Genomic DNA, 19,215 nt, shown 5'->3' with positions numbered 1-19,215 from the left:
TACCATATGCAGGTGGAATTGACGCAAACAGCAAAGCATTTTGTATCGACCCGCTGTCAGGTTTATTCATGCATCAACATGGCGAAGACGACGGCAATGCTCCGTTTTCAATTGTCACTTTCAAAATTGTCAGAAGCTATGCCATGTCTGAAATGGACAAACTGCCAGTGTGTTTGGGCTTTTTTCCTCCTCCCCTCCCCTCAGAGTGTGAGCACACAGTTTGTGAATACCATCTTGCCGCTAGATGTTGCGTTTGGCATGATGGAGCTGTGTATGTATTTTTTTTCTCTCCCCTACCCAGATATGTGCCTCAGAGTCCTGCTAATGTCATCAGTCTGATTTTTTTCTTTATTTTTTTTTTATTTTTATGGTGGTTAATTTTTTCACCGGCGGTCGGTCTAGTCTTGGCATCGTTCTGGTTTTTGTGTCTGGTCTGCCAGGTGGGGGGTTGGGCAGTGAAGGGAAGGGGTAATTTACCAAAGCCTCTCTCTCTCTCTCCCTCAAGACAAATTAAGAGCACGCTTCATTTAGCAGCTCATTTAGTTGTGGTGGACGGGGAAGGGTGAATATATAGAGCTGTGCAGGTCTTGATTTTTTTTTAACAGAAGAGGAACGAAATGTTTCATTCTTTTAATTATGATCTAGGAAATGCTGAAGTAGTTTGGCAGACGTGTGTATTCCAGTTAAAGGCAGAAAGATGCAAGATATTGCAACAATTTTTCTAATGGCTTTTGGTTGGATCAGGATGATTTGCCCCAGTCATGTTCACAGCAGGCTGTGGAGGGATGCAGTGTGGTAGTTTAGAAATGGGAAACGCAATTGGACAATGATGTTCATGATTCATTTATAACAAACCAGCCCGTGAAATTAAACCAATAATCCACATTTGATTGTAGTCTGTAAATGTTAGTTATAAGCACAAACTATTTTGGATCGAGATGATATTTTAAACTAATGGCCCTTGCTAAGCCAAACCACCCCAGCCCTTACAATAGCACAATGGCCCTAAATCCACAGTTTGTTTACAGTTGTACATATTAAAATTGTAAACACAGTCAGTATTCAAGAGCATCTTTTCTGCTAAGAGTGCCCGCAAGGACACAGACAAGCTGCCCCTTCTTAACAGAAAGACTATGCACTACAATCCACTCTTGCGTTCGTTATAAACCATTTTTCCATTAAAAATCATTTTTTTGGACCTTGGGTTTAGACAATCCACCGTTGGAGTTGTGTGTTATGTTTATACAAATCTATAATAAACGCAAAAACCTTGTTCATATCTAGACAAGAGATTGTCTGTCTTTGTGCTCAGGGCTGTGTGCTGTTCACCACAGCAGAGGGCTCGGCTGGCTGGCTGTTATTAATATGCACTGCTCCTCTACCTCCGCAGGAAACATGCCCTGAACTGCCATAGGATGAAGCCCGCCCTCTTCAGCGTCCTGTGTGAGATCAAAGAAAAGACCGGTGAGTAACCCACCCTCCACCCCGCTCCTCAACGAATGCGCGCGCGCACACACACACACTCAATCCTCACTGAACACAGACACACACACACACACACACACACACACATTCTGCTCACATGCATACTTGCTTACATCCTCAACGAACGTACGCACACACACTCCATCCTCACTGAATACACACACACACACTACATGCAATTCAACAACACATGCTTGCATCCTTACCCAACATGAGCACACAACCGCACCTAACCGCTTCTTGCCTGACATACCGAAGGCCGTCATGGCAACATTTGGACTAAGCCAAGCGAATGGGCCCCCAGATAACATGGGTCCTTAGAGATCTGCCCCAACTCTGTCCTGATTGTCTATTGATTCCTCAAGGTCTGGTATTGATGAGGCATTGATCTTATCGAGCGCTCCATGGTTTCAGCTGGGGCCTTGAAAAGAATGGGAGCTGGGTTCATTTGGTTTAACTGCTCTCTACTCTTTGGCTGTTGTCTTTGAGCCCTGTCTTTCTCTTGCTTGCTCGCTCTCCCTCTCCGGTCTGTCTCTCTCTCTCTCTCTGCTCTCTCTCTCTCTCTCTCTGCTCTCTCTCTCTCTGCTCTCTCTCTCTCTGCTCTCTCTCTCTCTGCTCTCTCTCTCTCTTCTCTCTGCTCTCTCTCTCTGCTCTCTCTCTCTCTCTGCTCTCTCTCTCTGCTCGCTCTCTCTCTTCTCTCTCTCTCTGCTCTCTCTGTCTCTGCTCTCTCTCTGCTCTCTGCTCTCGCTCTCTCTCTTCTCTCTCTCTGCTCTCTCTCTGCTCTCGCTCTCTCTCTGCTCTCTCTCTCTCTGCTCTCTCTCTCTCTCTGCTCTCTCTCTCTCTGCTCTCTCTCTCCCTCACACTCACACTCACACTCGCACGCACACTCGCACTCGCACTCGCACTCACACACACACACACACACACACACACACACACACACCGGCCTGTCACAGTTGTCTTGCTGGGGGCTCTTTGTTTCTCTACTGAGCTCCGAGCAAACACCGCTGGACCTGTCTCTGTCTCTGCGCTAGGATTTGCCTCGTTGAAAGTATTGAACCGGGCCAGGGAGGGAGGAAGGAAGGATGGCGTCCTGCCCGCGTGTTTACTCGCTGGCACGCTTTTGCGCTGATTCAATGTTTGCTCTCAAGCTTAGCATTACATACTGTAGCAAATCCCTTTCCAATAAGCTGTCAGCTTGAGCTTTCTCATCTTGTTAGCCACTCTGCCTCATTAGTTGGCAGATCATTTGCCATATAGTGTAGCAGCCCATTCCCACCCCCTGGATGTAAAGTTTTGCGCTGAGAGCAAGAACGACAGAGGATTTTTGTAAAGGTACTGACCTTTTGTTCCCAGACGTGCTTGTGTGTGCGTGAGTATGTGCGTGTGTGCCTACGTGCTTGCGTATGTACGTGCGTGCTTGTGTGTGTGTGTGAGTGAGTAATGTGCGTTTCCATCCACTCTCTGTGAAACCACCAACCTCACGTTGAATTACAGTGTTTAAGTGATGTGCCTCAGCCCACTCGCGGACATCCCGTCAATACCCACAGTTTTTGCGCTTCCTCTAATTGGAGGCAAGAAAGGGATGAGAGGGGAGAGGTAGAGAGAGAGAGGTAGAGAGAGAGAGAGAGAGAGAGAGGTAGAGAAAGAGGTAGAGAGAGAGAGAGAGAGAGAATGAAGTTGGGGGTGGGGAAATGGGGCTTGCCCCTGGTTGCTGTGGCAACCACGTTGCCGTTGTATTTGCCTAATGTCATTCACTTTGATTTTCACATTAAGAGACCTGGTTGGGGGCTCAGGGCCTCAGAGAGTTTGCGGATGCCGGTGCAGGGGCACTCTAGGCTAGTGAGGAGGGATGAGTCAGACTGGGAAGCATCCTTCCTCCCTCCTCCACGACTGCTGGGAGCAGCTGAATCAGTATAATATCCATCCATGTGATGGTGGCCTTGGTGGTGGTGCCGCCTCAGCGCACACCTCCCCCATCCCCATCACCCATCACCCATCACCCCCCACGGACAAAACAAAATCCCACTGGTAAATATCACCCCGTCGCGAAGGACAACTAGGGCTCGTATTACGCTCGCTCATAAGCAAGCAAACCCCCTCACCTCCACCCCCAAACGATTATCCTGCTAGTAGTTGTTGTTGTACATGAGTGCCAAGTGTGGAGCATGTGTGTCTGGTCTGTCTGAGGCTTATTTCTGTCCTGTAACTTTAAGGCCCCCCCTGCTGTGTTCTTCCCGTGCCCCTGGAATGGGAATTAAGGGAGGCTTCCTACTTCCACTGAAGATTATGAAGGTGCTTGTTGTAAAGCAAAGTGTCCACATCGCCTTGGATTTGCTGTAGTAGCCTTGCTCTTCTGCATGCCTGCCTTCATTTTCGCTTTCTCTCTCTCTCTCTTTCTCGTGCTCTGTATCCCACTCACTCTCACACTCGCTCACTCACTCATTCACTCACTCACTCACACATACACTCTCTCTCTCTCTCTCTCTCTCTCACTCACTCACTCACTCATTCACTCACTCACTCACACACACACACACACACTCTCTCCCTCGCTCACTCACTCACTCACTCACTCACTCACTCACTCACTCACTCACTCACTCACACACTCACACACTCACACACTCACACACTCACACACTCACACACTCACACACTCACACACTCACACACACACACACACACACACACACACAAGCTCACTCACTCACTCTCTCGCTCACACACACTCGCACAAGCTCACTCTTGCTCACAGGCACAGCATGCACACACACTCACACTCTTGCATACATGCATACACCAAGCAGCAGGGATAAAAGCAAACTTGAGCTGGGGTCTATTCCTGCTGCTCCAGTCTTGTCCTCTTCTCCACCCCCACCCCCACCCCCCTTCCCCGCTCTCCCATTCTTGAAAGAGAAGACTTGCTCCGAACTCAGGCTTTTGATATGGTAATAGTTGGATGGGGGGGTGGTTGGGTTAGAGGGAGGGAGGGAAGGGGGTTGCGGGGTGGGGTGCACACAGTGCAGGGTACTGGGGGAGGGGAAAGCTTGAATTCCTCGGAGTGCTGCAGTTGGGTAGATTGTTTTTATTGTTAAGGAAATTTTCTACTCAAGTGCAAGTCCCCTGACTGCAAGCTGGCTTTGTGCTCTCCTTTTTTTCCTCCCTCTCTCTCTCTATCTCTCTCTCTCTCTCTCTCTCTCTCTCTCTCTCTCTCTCTCTCTCTCTCTCTCTCTCTCTCTCTCGCGCGCGCTATCGCTCTCTCTCTCTCGCATCATTCTCCTTCTCCTCACTTCTATAGCGATGGTTAAACATGGCCCTGGAAGTATGAGTTAAAAGTTAATGAAACAAATTAAGAAGGGGGGGGGGGGGGGGTTGTGGTGGAGGCGCCATGGCTTGGAAACTAATGCACCGTCTTGTTCTCTCCCCGACTCGAATCAAATGCGCAGTCCCATTCTCCCTGTTTGGGTCCACACTAAAATTGGCTACTCGTCTAATAGACAAGTGAAACTTTCTGCCAAAGCTTTAAACAATACTCAGCCTGTTAGGCCCATCTGCTTCATGTAATGGTTGTTTCACATTTCTGTCTTTTTTTCCCCGTTCTTTCTTTTTTTTTCCCTACCCTCTTGCTCGTCTGGTTTTTGTCCTTATTTTTCCCCGTTCTGCCAATCCTGTTTTATCAATGCCCTCTGCAAAAAGCTCTTAGGCTATGAAATGTGGGTGCTAAAAAAAACGAAGCTGCTTTTTGTTGCCTTGTCTTCGTGTGTTGTTACTTTTAAAGTGACACTGTGCCATTTTTGGAAATAAGATCATATTACACCTCCCCTTGAGTTAAATGATTGAGTCCAGCTGTTCTGAGTATGGCAGTGCAAATTTTACCTAATATTAGTAGCTAACATTGAGTCCTATGAGACCAGCTGCTCATAGGATTCAATGTTAATTGCTATCATGGAGGTAAAATTTGCACTGCCATACTCGGAGAACGATTGAAAGTACAAACTCAATCATTTCCTTCAAGGAGATGTGTACAATAAGCTTATTTCCAAAAATGGCACAGTGTCCCTTTAAGTCAAGCCACTTCACTTTTCATTTGCATTTGGTACTTTCAGGTTGTCTGAAATGCTGAGGGAAAGTTCTGCATACCTATTCTGGCTCTTTATATTTTGTTGGGTGATGTCGCTTAAACAGAAACTAAAATATGTACTCAAGAAGCGAGTGAGAGTAGGATTTCTTTTTCAAATCTGTTGGCTCGTGACCAACACCACATTGACCGAGACCAGTGAGTGCATTAGTCTTAACTTCTGTGTGTTTGACACACTGAACCAGTGACGGTGCCTCTTCTGTGTGTGTGTGTACACGCGCGCCAGTGAATGATTGACAGGCCTTAGTCTCTTGTGTTTCTGTGTTCAGCCAATCCTGTTGTGTCAGAGGCTTTTGTTAAAGATGCTCAGATGTTCACCACAACCACAGCCCCCTACACAACCTGTTTTACTATTCATATTTTTGTTCCTTTCAAAGCATAGACATTTTGTTCACTTTTGTCCGAAGCAGTGTTGTGAATAATTTCAGGTGGCTTGCCTCAACCAGGCAGCTAGTAGTGTGTGTGCGTGTGCCTGTGTGTGCCTGTGTGTGCCTGTGTGTGCCTGTGTGTGTCTATGCATGTGTGTGTGTGTGTGTGTGTGGGGCGAGCGGCTGTCTGAATGGCGTGCGGTCATAAAATATTGTCAGTCAGAGGACAAGCTGGTCGGCGGCTGGTTTGCTTTTCTTTTGTTTGTCTAATCCTCAGTGTGACTGGGCTGCACGCTGCCCCTAGCTTGCTGTCGTCTGCTTCTGCTGCCACTGCTTGATTTCAAACCGTTTCAGACATCCCCGGCAGACTGGATGAATCTTCTGGAGAGTTTTGTCCAAACAGTCCTAAGAGATTTTCCCTTTCACCAAGTAACACGCAGCACACACACGGGCCGTCTGAGATAGGAACGTTAAGCTGTGCGTTTCTGTCCGTCCAAATACAAGCCTCGCTTATTTGAACTGATTGGCATTGTTGGGGTAATAATCTCAATGTCGTACAGGATGGCAGAAATGTTTATGACACTCAAATGTTGCACAGCGTTGGACAGTGTCAGTGCCAGCAGAAAGAAAGCCATTTCAAAAGCAAATTCTGCTCGCCCTGTTAAAAAAAACACAAGTAAAGCACCTTAGCATATTTCCCCTTACTTGGCTTGGCATTAAACAATATACCTTTTTAAAGACACAGCACCAGGCCATAATGTAATTACCTCCTGACAGCCGACAAGAATGGAGTAGGCCTAATGCAGCATACAAGGTAGGAGGAGGCTTTTAAAATATTCTACACGTGCCCAGGGTCGGTATCACTGCCTGAGGGGCTTTTGCTTTTCTTAAGAAAATTCAAATGAACCTCAGCACAGCACACTTCCATTACGTGCCTTATTCATTTAAAAAAAAAAAAAGAAAAGGTGAACATTGCATCTCATCTGCGTGTCTGTGCAGGTCTGCATAATTAACTTTTGGGTTGAAGCACTTCTGTTTTACCTAAAAGTTGAAGATATTGCAGTGTGTTTTAATTTCTGTGCTGGGCCAGCATTTGGTCAGCAATGGTAAGGTCTGCACTGCGTTTTCTGGCTTGGAATTGGTCAAATTGATTTCTTTTGCGTTGTTGGCTCGTTTATTTTTGCACAACAATGGGGAAACTCCTTGTGAAAGTTCAAAGTAAGAATCACACTCCTCCCACACACACACACACACTCCTAACTAACCCATTAGGCTACTCCTGTCTGTGTTTTTCAGCCATAAATACATTAGTATTTTATTTACAAGGACCAGCTCTCTCCTCCCGCTTAATTGGACCCTTGACGTGTGTCTGCGGTCAAACCCATCCCCTTTAATACTTTTATGGAGCCTGTGGTCCAGCGGCTTCAGGGCCCAATTAAAGGGGCCTTTTAATTGTTATTTGTTTCTAAAAGAGTTTAATTTGAAAGGCTGTCATAAAATTTCACGAGTTGTTGGAAAGCTAGGACTCTCCCTATATTCTTTTACGAGGCCCGGCCGAAATGAGCTGGCCAATACTCCCCTTGGCTGGCTGGCTGGCTGGCTGGCAGAGCTAGCGTTAGCAGCCGTGTCAGTGTTAGCGTGGGGGGGGTAATGTAGTGTAGTCAGAGGTGTATGAAGTAAATGTAGATGTACTCGAGTCTTAACAGTGTATCTGTCTCATTAAGTACAGTGGAATAGCGGGTGTATACGCCATGTATAGTAAGGTCGCCAAATTCCGTCCACTTCACTGATCACTTCACTGAAAACGTGATAATATCACTATTTCAAATACTATTTAATTATGCTATCGTATATTTTTGGATAGCGGCAACTGTGTAGATGAGGTAATGAGCAATATTAGCTAACATTGGTAGCCCTTTCTATCGTAATTTGGCGACAACGTCCAGCATGTCCACAATCTAGTTTCAGCACAATTCACCGGCGAAAGGCTCCCAATTCCGCCCGCTTGATTTCAGGTCACGTCGGTATTTCCGTTACTGTTTATTATTCCTTCATGCCATTTTGCTGATTTCGTTCACACTTGTAGTCCTGGCTTTACCGATGCAGGAACTGTGATTAGTTTGGTCGTTACTGTGGAAACGGTTGAATAATTTTGGTCCTAAAGCGAAACAGGGAAGCGGCCAGGGCAAGTTTTTAGCCAGAATGTCGTCGTGAAATTAAAGTTCCATGCTGCCGTTACGACACCCTTCATTACAATGCTGTTTATGGCCGTTTTAAATATCATCACCGTTTCAAATTGTAAGCATACAAACTCCGTATCATGTCGATATCCATTCCTGACTTAAATAGTGGATACATAAGTAACTATCATCACTTATAAGTAGGCGGGCGGAATTGGGAGACGGGCGGAATTAGGCGACTTGGCTGTAAGGTCCTGTACTAATGTTATCACATCAACAACAGTACTTCTACTTGTACTTTATACACCTCTGCGTGTTGTGTAGTGTGCTGCTGCTGCTGCTGCTGAAGATGAGGGTTAGTTTCAAACCAGGTTTTTTGTATGCTCCCACCTAGTTGGATTGTTGTTGTTGTTTGGTGGTTGTGAAGTCAATCAAAAGGATAATGTAGTGCTGAGCCAAGACAAAACGTTGAAGGAGTAATTTGAAGCCCACACATCCAAAAAACGTCTGACGGGGGATCGGGACAACCAAATGACCAGATGAAGATGAGATTTTTATTTTTTATCCCACTAGGGTTTTTTGGATGTGGGGGCTTCAACCTACTCCTTCAGCTGCTAATGCTGCCACCACAGGCTGGCCTGAGCTCCCTCCCTGGCCCAGAATACAGCAGCAGAGACGGAGCCGAGTGGAGTGGAGCTGGGCTGAGCTGGGGCCAGCACAGCGGGAGAACGCAAAGCAGCACTCGGCAACAAAAAAAAAAAAATGTGCACTCGCTCTTACTCAGAGACCCAATCTTCTGTGGCGCTGACTAATACTGTCTACTGTGTGTGTGTGTGTGTGTGTGTGTGTGTGTGTGTGTGTGTGTGTGTGTGTGTGTGTGTGTGTGCGCATATGTGTGTGCGCATATGTGTGTGCGCATATGTGTGTGCGCATATGTGTGTGCGCATATGTGTGTGGTTGTGTGTGCGCATATGTGCGTGCATGTGCATGCCCTGAAATATGATGCCCCCATGCTCTTGTGGGGTTGGTTGTACTTGAATGCTGTGTGTGTTTTGTGTGTGTGCAGATGCTGGTGTGTGTGTTTGTGCAGATGCTGGCTTGTGTGTGTGTGTGTGTGTGTGTGTGTGTACGTCTGTGCGCGCACGTGTGTGTCTGTGTGTACTTGTATCCTTCTGGCTGTGCATCTGGATGTGTCTGTGCGAGTGAGTCAATGAGCACTGGAACATGATGCCATCTCTTCATGCACTCTCGTATTCCATTCATGTGTGTTTCTGGTGTTGTATTCTGCCACTCAACTGTTTTTTTTCCCCTTCCATTCCTCCTTTCTTCTCTCTCCTTACTCCCTCCCTCTCTCCTTCCATCTCTCTCTCTCTCTCTCTCTCTCTCTCTCTCTCTCTCTCTCTCGCTCTCTCTCTCTCTCCCCCTCTCTCTCTCGCTCTCTCCCTCCCTCGCTCTCCCCCTCTCTCTCTCGCTCTCCCCCTCCTCTCCTCTCCCTGCCCTGTTTCCTTTCAAGAAGAGCGCAAATGAGAAAGATAGCGTGAAGGGGGGAGAGGAGAGGGGCCAGAAGAGAAGAGCGATAGAGAGGGAGATTGATGAGCCAGTAAGAGCAGCAGTAATTACTCTGTGTCCATTCCCCACGCCGGATTGGCAGACGGCTAATATCACATAGACCCCTGGCCCTGACAGCCAGGGCCCCCCCTGTCCACCCCACCCCATCACACTCTCATACCCCCCCCACCACCTAGCACACGCTCTGTGGCTTGGGGTGGGGAGGGTGGGGTGGGTGGTTGGTTGTTGTGGTGTGGGGGCTTTGGGGGCTGTGGCTGGGGTGGTGGAGCATCACCCGTTACCCCCTCATCTCTGGCCCTTGAGCTGTGTGGGCTGAAACGTCTTCCCTTGCTCTCTCCCCTCCTCCTCCTCCTCCTCCTCCCTCTCCCCCCCACTCCACTCCATCCCTGACTCTCATTATACTATTCCTGTAGGAATTACAGCGCGTAGCAGAATATTGCGCAGACCATCCTCAACCGCAGCAGCGCTCTGCATAAACGGTCAAGCCGTGGCGTGCAGGCTGGCCCCCTCTTTAATGAAGGAGCATCACTGCTCTGCTCTGCTCTGGTCTGGTCTGGTCAGATAAACACGCGGCGGGGCTGACAGGCCCCTCTGCCACTGCTACGCAGGCGGCGTCCACAAGCGATATCTATTTGTTAGGCTAATCTAGACCAGTGATTGGAAAGATCATGCAGCCAGTCATGGGAATGAATATGATGGTGTATCAGCAGCCTCCAGTCTATGTCTCTCTCTCTCTTTTTTGCTCTTTCTCTCTCTCACCCTTTCTTTTCATTTTTTTTTAATCTCCTCAGTTTTGTTCCCACAGGTCGTTGGGTATATTCATTCATTCATTCGTTCATTCAATATTTGATGCATGTTCATTTTGCAAACCACACGGTGGTGTTGGAAGATAAATTGGCACCTCTCATTGTAGATTCCGCAATTGTTACACACCCACCACCATAGCAAGAGTCTGGCTTGATTGTTAAAAAGCGTCTGAGATTGTGCCCTTTCTTACAGCGCTTTATACAGTGGAACAATGGCAGCGAGAGGGCAGCATGACATTTTCCCTATTTTAAAAAAAAATGAAGTGCTTCTTCTCTGTTGTCAAATCAAACCCATTTTTTGTCTTTGTTCAGTGCCATATAAAAACTTGCATATGATGGACAGGAGAAAAAGCCCTATCGGTTCTGCTTACTGCAGCCTACTTGATAGTAGTTGGCCCCTTACATGAGCAGCCGAGGTTCTGTAGAGCAGACTTTTTTCTCTCTCTCTCATACGACGCCATGTGGTCATGCAGTCTGATGATACATTTGATCCCTTTCCAATAACTCATCAGTAACTATTTGTCCTCATCATGAGCACACTTTAACTTGGGGGCGGTTGTGGGGTGGTGTGGGGTGGGGTGGTCGAGCTGCTTCCGGGAGCCAGCCAGCTGGACTCAGACGCCATTGATCCAGACCTCTTGCCTCTCGCTAGCCACTTCCTCTAAAGCCCAAACCCCCTCTCCTCAGTCTCCACAACACAGCCCTCCGCAACCCTCCCTTCCTTCCACCTCCGCCAGCTCCCTAACCCCAAACCAGCGAGACCCGACCGGGCCGTCAGCTCCTGTCCCCGTCACCCGTCCAGCTTCGGCTCGGCTCGCACAGGAAGTGCGCATCCCCTTAATTAAAGATATGTAAATGTGGACTCAGCTGGAATGTATTAGTGTTTGGTGGCCCAGCAGGGCAGGCCAGAGTCAGAGCTCCACTCCTAATCCAGACTAATTAAGGTTTAATTACAATTGATGGGAGCTTCCACCCCCTCACCCCTCCTCACCCTGCGCCCAAACACCACCACCTCCTCTTCACCACCACCACCACCATAGCCACCCTCGCCCCCCCCTTTCCACCAAACATGAGCCCCACCACTCACTCCACTGCACTTCTCTCTTCTCCCCTCTCCACACCGCCCGCTTTACCTTGCGGGAGTCTGGATGTGTGTTTTTTTAATGTTTCAGCGCTGGAGTCTCTCCTCCTCCTCCTCCTCCTCCTCCTCCCTCTCCTCCCTGTCATCCTCCTGGAGCACATGCAGCTCCATGGAGGCGTGAAGGCTGATGTCTCTATGTGGAGACACAGAGGGAGAGGAAAAGGCAGCCTCAAAACGTCACTGATGGGGATCTCTCTCTCTTGTGCAACTATGAGACAACTAGCAAGAATCTGCAAAAGTGTGCATGGATGTATACACTAACATGTATGAGCTAACAGAACATACATACAGACTATCCAATCTTAAACACACACACACAAAATCATAAACCTATGCACTCTCCTCCGGCCTCAAACTCAATTGCACACTTAGCAACCATTATCACAACCACCATTGACTGATGTACGGATGGATACATCCCCCAAAACAACCAGCACCCCTCTGACTTTGTCTCTCTCTCTCGCTCTCTCTCTCTCTCTCGCGCTCTCTCGCTCTCTCTCTCTCTCGCGCTCTCTCGCTCTCTCTTGCTCTCTCTCTCTCTCTCTCTCACTCACATTTATGTAAACTCATCTCACTTGTACACACCATAACAACAACAACCTCAGTCCACATGCCAAGATCTCCCTGTGGAAGTGTCTGGTTAGTCTGAGAGCAGACCTGGCTGGCTGGCTGGCAGACTGGCACTGCAAGAGCAGCAGCATTAGCTGTGTGCTAATCTCGACATAATCTGTGTCTTGCACGCAAAGGTGCGATGGCTCTAGTCGTCTGGTTTTGAGAAGCCTGAGAACGCAGTCAGCTTGTCCCAGGAGTAACCAGTGTGTGCGTGCGTGTGCGCCCGTGTGCGCGTGCGTGCGCGCGCATTGCGTTTGTTTCAGTGTTTGTGTGTGTGCTCGTGCATGACCGACCAACCACACGTAGTGCAGCGTCTGCCCTCCAAAGGTGACACACACACACTTGGCGTCCCCATCACAGCAGTTTCCAGTTGTCGTGTTGCCCTAGAAGTCTCTTGTAGGACACACTTGTGGCATCTCTGAGACCTTCTCTTCCCCAGTCCCACTCCATTCTCTTTCTCCCTCACACTCTCCCCCTCTCTCTCTTGCACATGTCCTGCTCTCCTGTAGTCAATGTGCCACTGGCTCTGTAAGGTGCTGCAGGGGATATCACTGTAGTGCCGTTGACCCGGAATGGGAGTGAGTTTTAGGGGGGAGTAACACGGAGGCCAACTAGCAGAGTTCAGCGTGGAACGTTAGTAAATCTCCCTCCCGAAGCCTCAATACAGTGCGGTCGCGTTGGGCTATTGGACCGGCCCTTTAGCTTAGCGCGCTCGTGCTGTGACTCCCTTTGCCGAACCGATGTAGTTGACGAGGTCGCAGGTTCGTGACCCGAGGGGGACGAACTGTGCAGGACCGCCTCCGTCACATATACTAACGTCTTGTGTGCATTTGGTCGTTAGTTTGAGGTGTGTATGTGCCTTGCTTTGGATTGCCTTGCCTCTCTCTTCTCTTCTCTCTTCGTCTCTGCCGCTCCGCTCTGCTCTGCTCAGTTCCCCGGGCCCTGTTTGGCTCTGTCATAATGCTCGTTCGGCGGTTATAAATGGGCGCCGCTCCTCTGATCTATCGCTTAATTGCCACCTCATTTGCATAACAGTGCAAATTAACGACCTCTCAAATGAGCGTTCATTTTTCACAAGGTCTTTAGGAGCTCCTTAAGAGGCGGCGCTAATTAGAGCGGGAGGCAGCTGTGCTGATGAGCTGGAGCATCACGCTCGCTCACGGAGGAGGAGGACGAGAGACGGACGGAGAGAGGGATGGGTGGGATGGATGGAGTGAGGGAGCAAAGGATGAGGAATGAGAGGGAGAAGGATATGGATGGATGGATGGATGGATTGAGTGAAGAAGAGGACAGTAAGTTGGTGGCCAGAGAGAGGGAGCAGAGGACAAAATGAGGATCACGCTCACGGAGGAGGCCGAGAGACGGAGAGAGGGATGGTGGGGACGGGTGGGATGGATGGAGTGAGGAAGAATTGGACGGAAGAGATGGAGACAGAAAGAGGGAGCAAAGAATGAGGGATGAGGAAATGGATGGGTAGAATAAAGCAGAGGACAGTAAGTTGGTGAGGAGAGAGGGGGCCAGAAAGTGGGAGCAGAGGACAAAATGTGTATCATGCTCACAGAGGACGAGAGACTGAGAGAGGGATGGTGGGACTGGTGGATGGATGGAGTGAGGAAGAATTGGACGGAAAGACAGAGGAAGCAAAGGACGAGGAATCAGGGATGAGGAAATGGGTAGATGGAATAAGCAGAGGACAGTAACTTGTTAAGAAGAGAGGGGGGCGGAGAGAGGGAGCAGAGGACAAAATGAGCATCACGCTCTCGCAGGAACTGAGATGGAGAGAGGAGGAATGGAGGAGAGGGAGGACAGGACAGTGAGGTGGGAAAAGAGAGGAAGGAGATGATCGAATGATCATGTGGAGGAGAGCTGGAGTAATGAGGAGAGGGCAACAGGGGAGGAGAGGACGGGGTGAGTAACATGCAGAGGAGAGAAGGAGAGGGAGATGGATGGAGTGAGGAGAAGAGGACGGAATGAACGGGAAAGGGGCTGTGTAAGGAGTGTGGAGGAGAGAAGAGGACAGTGAAGAGAGATTGAAACAGAGGGAGGGATGGATGGATGGATGGATGGAGAAGAGAAGCGGGTAGTGAGGGGAGAATAGAGGGGGATGGAAGAGGACAGAATGATCATCAGGTGGAGGAGAGATGGGGAAGGGGATGGAGGGATTGAGGAGGAAAGAGAGAAGGCCAGGGAATGCAGAATAAAAGAGAAGGACTGTGACGAGCACAGATAAGCAGGTAAAGCGAAAGAGAGAGATTGACACAGAGGGAGTGAGGAGGAAATGGAGGCCAGAAAAGGCAGAGGTGGGATGGAAAGAGGGAACAGAAAGGTAGAAAAGGAGGAGTAGAGACTGAGGAGGTCTGGGTAGGGAGCGGAGAGGACAAAGTGAGGACTCAGACATTAAGCAGAGGTAGATAATGGAGGGCCATAGACTGCTAAGAGAAACTGAAAGCAGAATTGTTCATATGGACAGACACAATAGCAACGTATTTCTTTTGCGCTCCGAAGTTATCCTATTTTTCCCCTATTTTTTTGTTTTTCTGGCAATAGAGTGCAGACATATCATAATCAGCGTGGGATATTGTTTGTCACTGGCATTGGATTGCTTTTGCCAGTACCACTGCTGTGTGTGTCGCATGGACACTTGTCCTGTCGGCTGTTTCTCTCTCTCCCCTTCTCATCTTCCTCCGCTGTTACACACTACACACTTGGACTGATGGCGTTTTCTCCACCCCCCATCTAGACAGCACACAGCCATTTCGCCACCGCCGCTCCAAGATGGGAGAATAAATGAGAGCTCTTGTGGGAGAATAAGAACACACACACACACACACACACACACACACACACACACACACACACACACACACACACACACACACACACACACACACACGTGTTTGTCCTTCTCACACCCAAACGTGGAGAAGCCCCATTGTCCGAGCCACTCAGGTGTCCATAAAAGGGCCCTTTTTTGGAGTTAATTAAGGCCTGCTAAATGGCAGCATGTGCCTGTGGCCGTGTGTTTGCGTAAGGTGTGAGTGCCTCCCATTCACACGCCTAATCAGATCCTGTTGTGTTGACTATGAACGCCACTCCCTCTGCTCTGCCAGGAAGCAGAATGACCCATCGGTGTGTGTGACCGAACCGACCGACCGACTGTCTTTTCATGTTTGTGTTTGTCTGTATGTACAGTGCCCTCCATAATTATTGGCACCCCTGGTTGAGATGTGTTTTTTAGCTTCCAATTATTTTATTTTTTTTCTAAATAATATGGGACCTTCATGGAAAAAAAGAGAAAAATCCAACCTTCAATACAAGTGCATTTATTCAGTGGGGAAAAAAATCCCACATAAAGAAATAATTATTTGACATCAAATAATGTGTGTCACAATTATTAGCACCCCTGGTGTTAATATTTTGTACAACCCCCTTTTGCCAACAAAACAGCACCTAATCTTCTCCTATAATGTTTCACAAGATGGGAAAAGACAGAAAGAGGGATCTTCAGCCATTCCTCTTTGCAGAATCTCTCTAAATCATCCAGAGACCTGGGTCCTATCCTCTGTACTCTCCTCTTCAGCTCACCCCACAGGTTCTCAATGGGGTTGAGGTCAGGGGACTGAGATGGCCATGGGAGGAGCTTGATTTTGTGCCTGGTGAACCATTTCTGTGTAGATTTGGCCATATGTTTAGGGTCATTGTCTTGCTGAAAGACCCAGTGACGACCCAGCTTCAGCTTTCGGGCAGAGGGCAACAGATTTTGATTTAAAATGTCCTGGTATTTCAAAGCATTCATGATGCCATGCACCCTAACAAGGTTCCCAGGGCCTTTGGAAGCGAAACAGCCCCACAGCATCACTGACCCACCCCCATACTTCACAGTGGGTATGAGGTGCTTTTCAGCATGCGCATCTTTCGTGGTACGCCAGACCCACTTAGAGTGTTTGTTGCCAAAAAGCTCAATCTTGGTCTCATCTGACCAAAGCATGCGGTCCCAGTTGAAGCCCCAATACCGCTTGGCGAACTCCAGACGCTTGCGTTTATGATTGTGAGTGAGGAAAGGTTTTCTCCGTGCATGCCTCCCAAACAGCTTGTTGGCGTGTAGACAGCGCCTGATGGTTGATTTGGAGACTTTGTGACCCCAGGATGCTACCATTTGTTGTAATTCTGTAACAGTGAGCTTTGGAGATCTTTTGATTTCTCTTACCATCCTCCTCACTGTGCGTGGTGGCAAAATAAACTTGGGTCCTCGTTCAGGCTTGTTTACCACTGTTCCAGTTGTTTTGAACTTCTTAATTATTCCTCTCACAGTGGATATGGGCAGCTGCAGTTGAGTGGCAATCTTCTTGTAGCCTCTGCCTGACCTGTGAAGGTCGACGCACATCTGCCTCACTTGTATGCTGTGTTCCTTTGTCTTTCCCATGTTTAAGAGTGGATAAGAGAAATGGCCTCGGTGTCACGTCATATTTATACCCCAGGGAAACAGGAAGTGATGAATTACTAATTAAATGTTCCTACATACTCTGGTAAACTTTGTAAACTACTGTAGAAATGACAGAAATGCTTCAATTATATTTATTTCCTGGGAATTGTTAAGGGTGCCAATAATTGTGGAACAGGTGATTTAATGAAAAATAATTATTTTTTAGTCAGGGATTTTTTTATTTTCTTACAATTCATTTGAGTTGAAGGCTACATTTTCCTACAATTTTCAGTGTTACAGTATTCTTCTGCAATAAACACTGAATTTATTTTAAGGCTTTTAACACATCTCAACCAGGGGTGCCAATAATTATGGAGGGCACTGTATGTGCAGCTGTCTGGAACAATACGTAGATGGTGAATTGTGTTTTCGTTCTCTCTTTCTTAATTTTTAAAAAAAGGTATATTGTAAGGTTGCTTTCTCTCTTTCTCCCTCTCCTAAATTTAGATTGTTTTTTTCCCCAATGGATAATTGTTTGTATCCTGAACAGTGGGTTTGTTATTGTATATATTACACCTACAACCTCAGACAGCATTTCAAAACCACATATACACTTGGCATCTACACCACAATATAAATAAACTATTAACTGGAAGCCTGTTGTGAACCTGGTTCATCAGTCATTCACAGCAAATGTAGGCTATCCGTCCAAGGCTGCAGAAAATGTTGAATGGGAGTGTGTACAAAACAAATCTGGTTGGTTGGTTGCATATCTTTGTAATATCTAACCTATCAAAAACGTGGTAGCGGTCACATGATTGAAGAGCAGCAACTGCCTCATAGCAGAAACGCTGCACTAGAGAAATAGTGCTTCGAATGTGTAGTGGCTGTAAATATTCCGCCTGTTTTCCTGCCAATAGCCAATTATCTCATGTACTGCACAAACAGCACTCCAATGTTGCTGTATCATGCTCTGTTGTTTTGATGTATTACATGTGTGCAGTTCAAAATAGCCCCTCGGCATTTGAAACTTAATTTTTAATTTACAACTGGCCAGCATTTGCAGCCATTACAGTAAAGCTTTCGTGGCGATTTCGTTCAGCCTTGCATTGCATGTGTCCCTTAGCAGGGATCAGACAATTAGTCATTTATTAATTAATCATAATTGATTGTCACAATTAATTAATGGTAAAATTACAGCATTCTTTAAAAAAAGCGTGCATTTTGCTGGTGGCAGGAGCCCAGTCATGCTGCCTGCATAACACCAAGTGAACCCTGCAGCAGGCAACATGTGTGGATGTATAACCAGGGCTATCATGGCAGGGCCACCAACAAAAACTTGAGAAAGGCCACACAGGCCAAAACGTTGTTTATCTGAATGAAATTCAGCATGATGGACAAGAGTGTGTGCGGTATCTTCCCCTCTGAAGTCAACTAGTACCAGCTACCTGCACCTCGAAAGCTCTGGTGTGTGCATTGGTTTCCTCCTCCAAAAATAGGGGCACCAACAACCACAGCAGATTTATCATCACCCAAAAGAGACTCAAATCTCTGCTGTGGCATTTTGAAGGGGAGGGAGAGTTTCATTTCAAGTTGAGTTGAGTTTCAAAATGTTTTATTGCTACTTTCGCACTCAATAAATAACAAATGTTTGTTGCGGCTCAGTCAGCCTTCAAGTGTGTGTTTCTAAACAAAACCGTGGTGGTAGTATAAATTCTGCCTGCGTGTATGTTTTTGTGTTGCAACATTAAATGTTGAGTCTCTGTAACCTGTGTTTTGATAAACAGACCAAACATTCAACACCTAAGCTCAGCTGCTTATAGCAGCCACTAGGGGTGTCAAGGTATGGAAATGTAGCTTCACCGTTACTGTGACCAAAATTATCACGGTTTTCGGTATTATCGCAGTAATTTTGAAAAGTTGTGATGAATATGTTTTGAAAGCGTTGACATTCCTACACAAACTAAAATAGTTCCAAATTAAGTATAAGGAGGAGGAAATGGTCACAGTTTGTACTTTTCATTAATAGAAATTTATTGGTTCAGCAATTCACTATGATTGTGCCTCTGTGGCAACATCAGACTTGGATGAGAGGTCGGAAAGGCTCACAGTGAACACTGTACGGTATTTTTTTGAATTTCAGTCTGTAATTATTATTGTCAGCACTTTTTTACTATGGTTTAACGGTATATCGGTGGCACCCCTAGTATATCCCTATCCCCTAGTATAACGGTATATCGGCCCTAGCAGCCACTACCCTGTAGTGAGAAATTCCATATTTGAGAAATTTTGTAGTCCCTAGTTCCTTTGCTTATATGTTCTTTTTCTTTTTGTCTTGTGTCTTTCTCCCCGTCTTCACAGAATTTTCTATATTTCTTTCTCACAGAATTTTCTATATTTCTTTCTCTCCCTCACTCTCTCTCTCACTCACACACACACTCACACACAAACACACACACACACACTCCTTACATATGTGACTTCATGGTT

At 47.2% G+C, this 19,215-nt stretch overlaps 1 protein-coding gene across 4 annotated transcripts in view; it reads left to right on the top strand.

Annotated features, from left to right (window-relative positions):
* The window catches only part of pbx4 (pre-B-cell leukemia transcription factor 4), a 50,297-nt gene that overhangs the window by 8,055 nt on the left and 23,027 nt on the right, over positions 1 to 19,215 (top strand). For all 4 annotated transcript variants that reach the window (XM_063187565.1, XM_063187580.1, XM_063187574.1 and 1 more), the window contains one exon: positions 1,391 to 1,464. In XM_063187565.1, coding sequence (XP_063043635.1) covers positions 1,391 to 1,464 — 74 coding nt within the window. The remainder of the gene's footprint in view (positions 1 to 1,390; positions 1,465 to 19,215) is intronic.

The sequence above is a fragment of the Engraulis encrasicolus genome, chromosome 2, assembly GCF_034702125.1.
Source record: "Engraulis encrasicolus isolate BLACKSEA-1 chromosome 2, IST_EnEncr_1.0, whole genome shotgun sequence".
NCBI lineage: Eukaryota > Metazoa > Chordata > Actinopteri > Clupeiformes > Engraulidae > Engraulis > Engraulis encrasicolus.
Note: the sequence above shows the minus strand (reverse complement) of the source record. Positions and strands in the feature narration are given on the sequence as shown.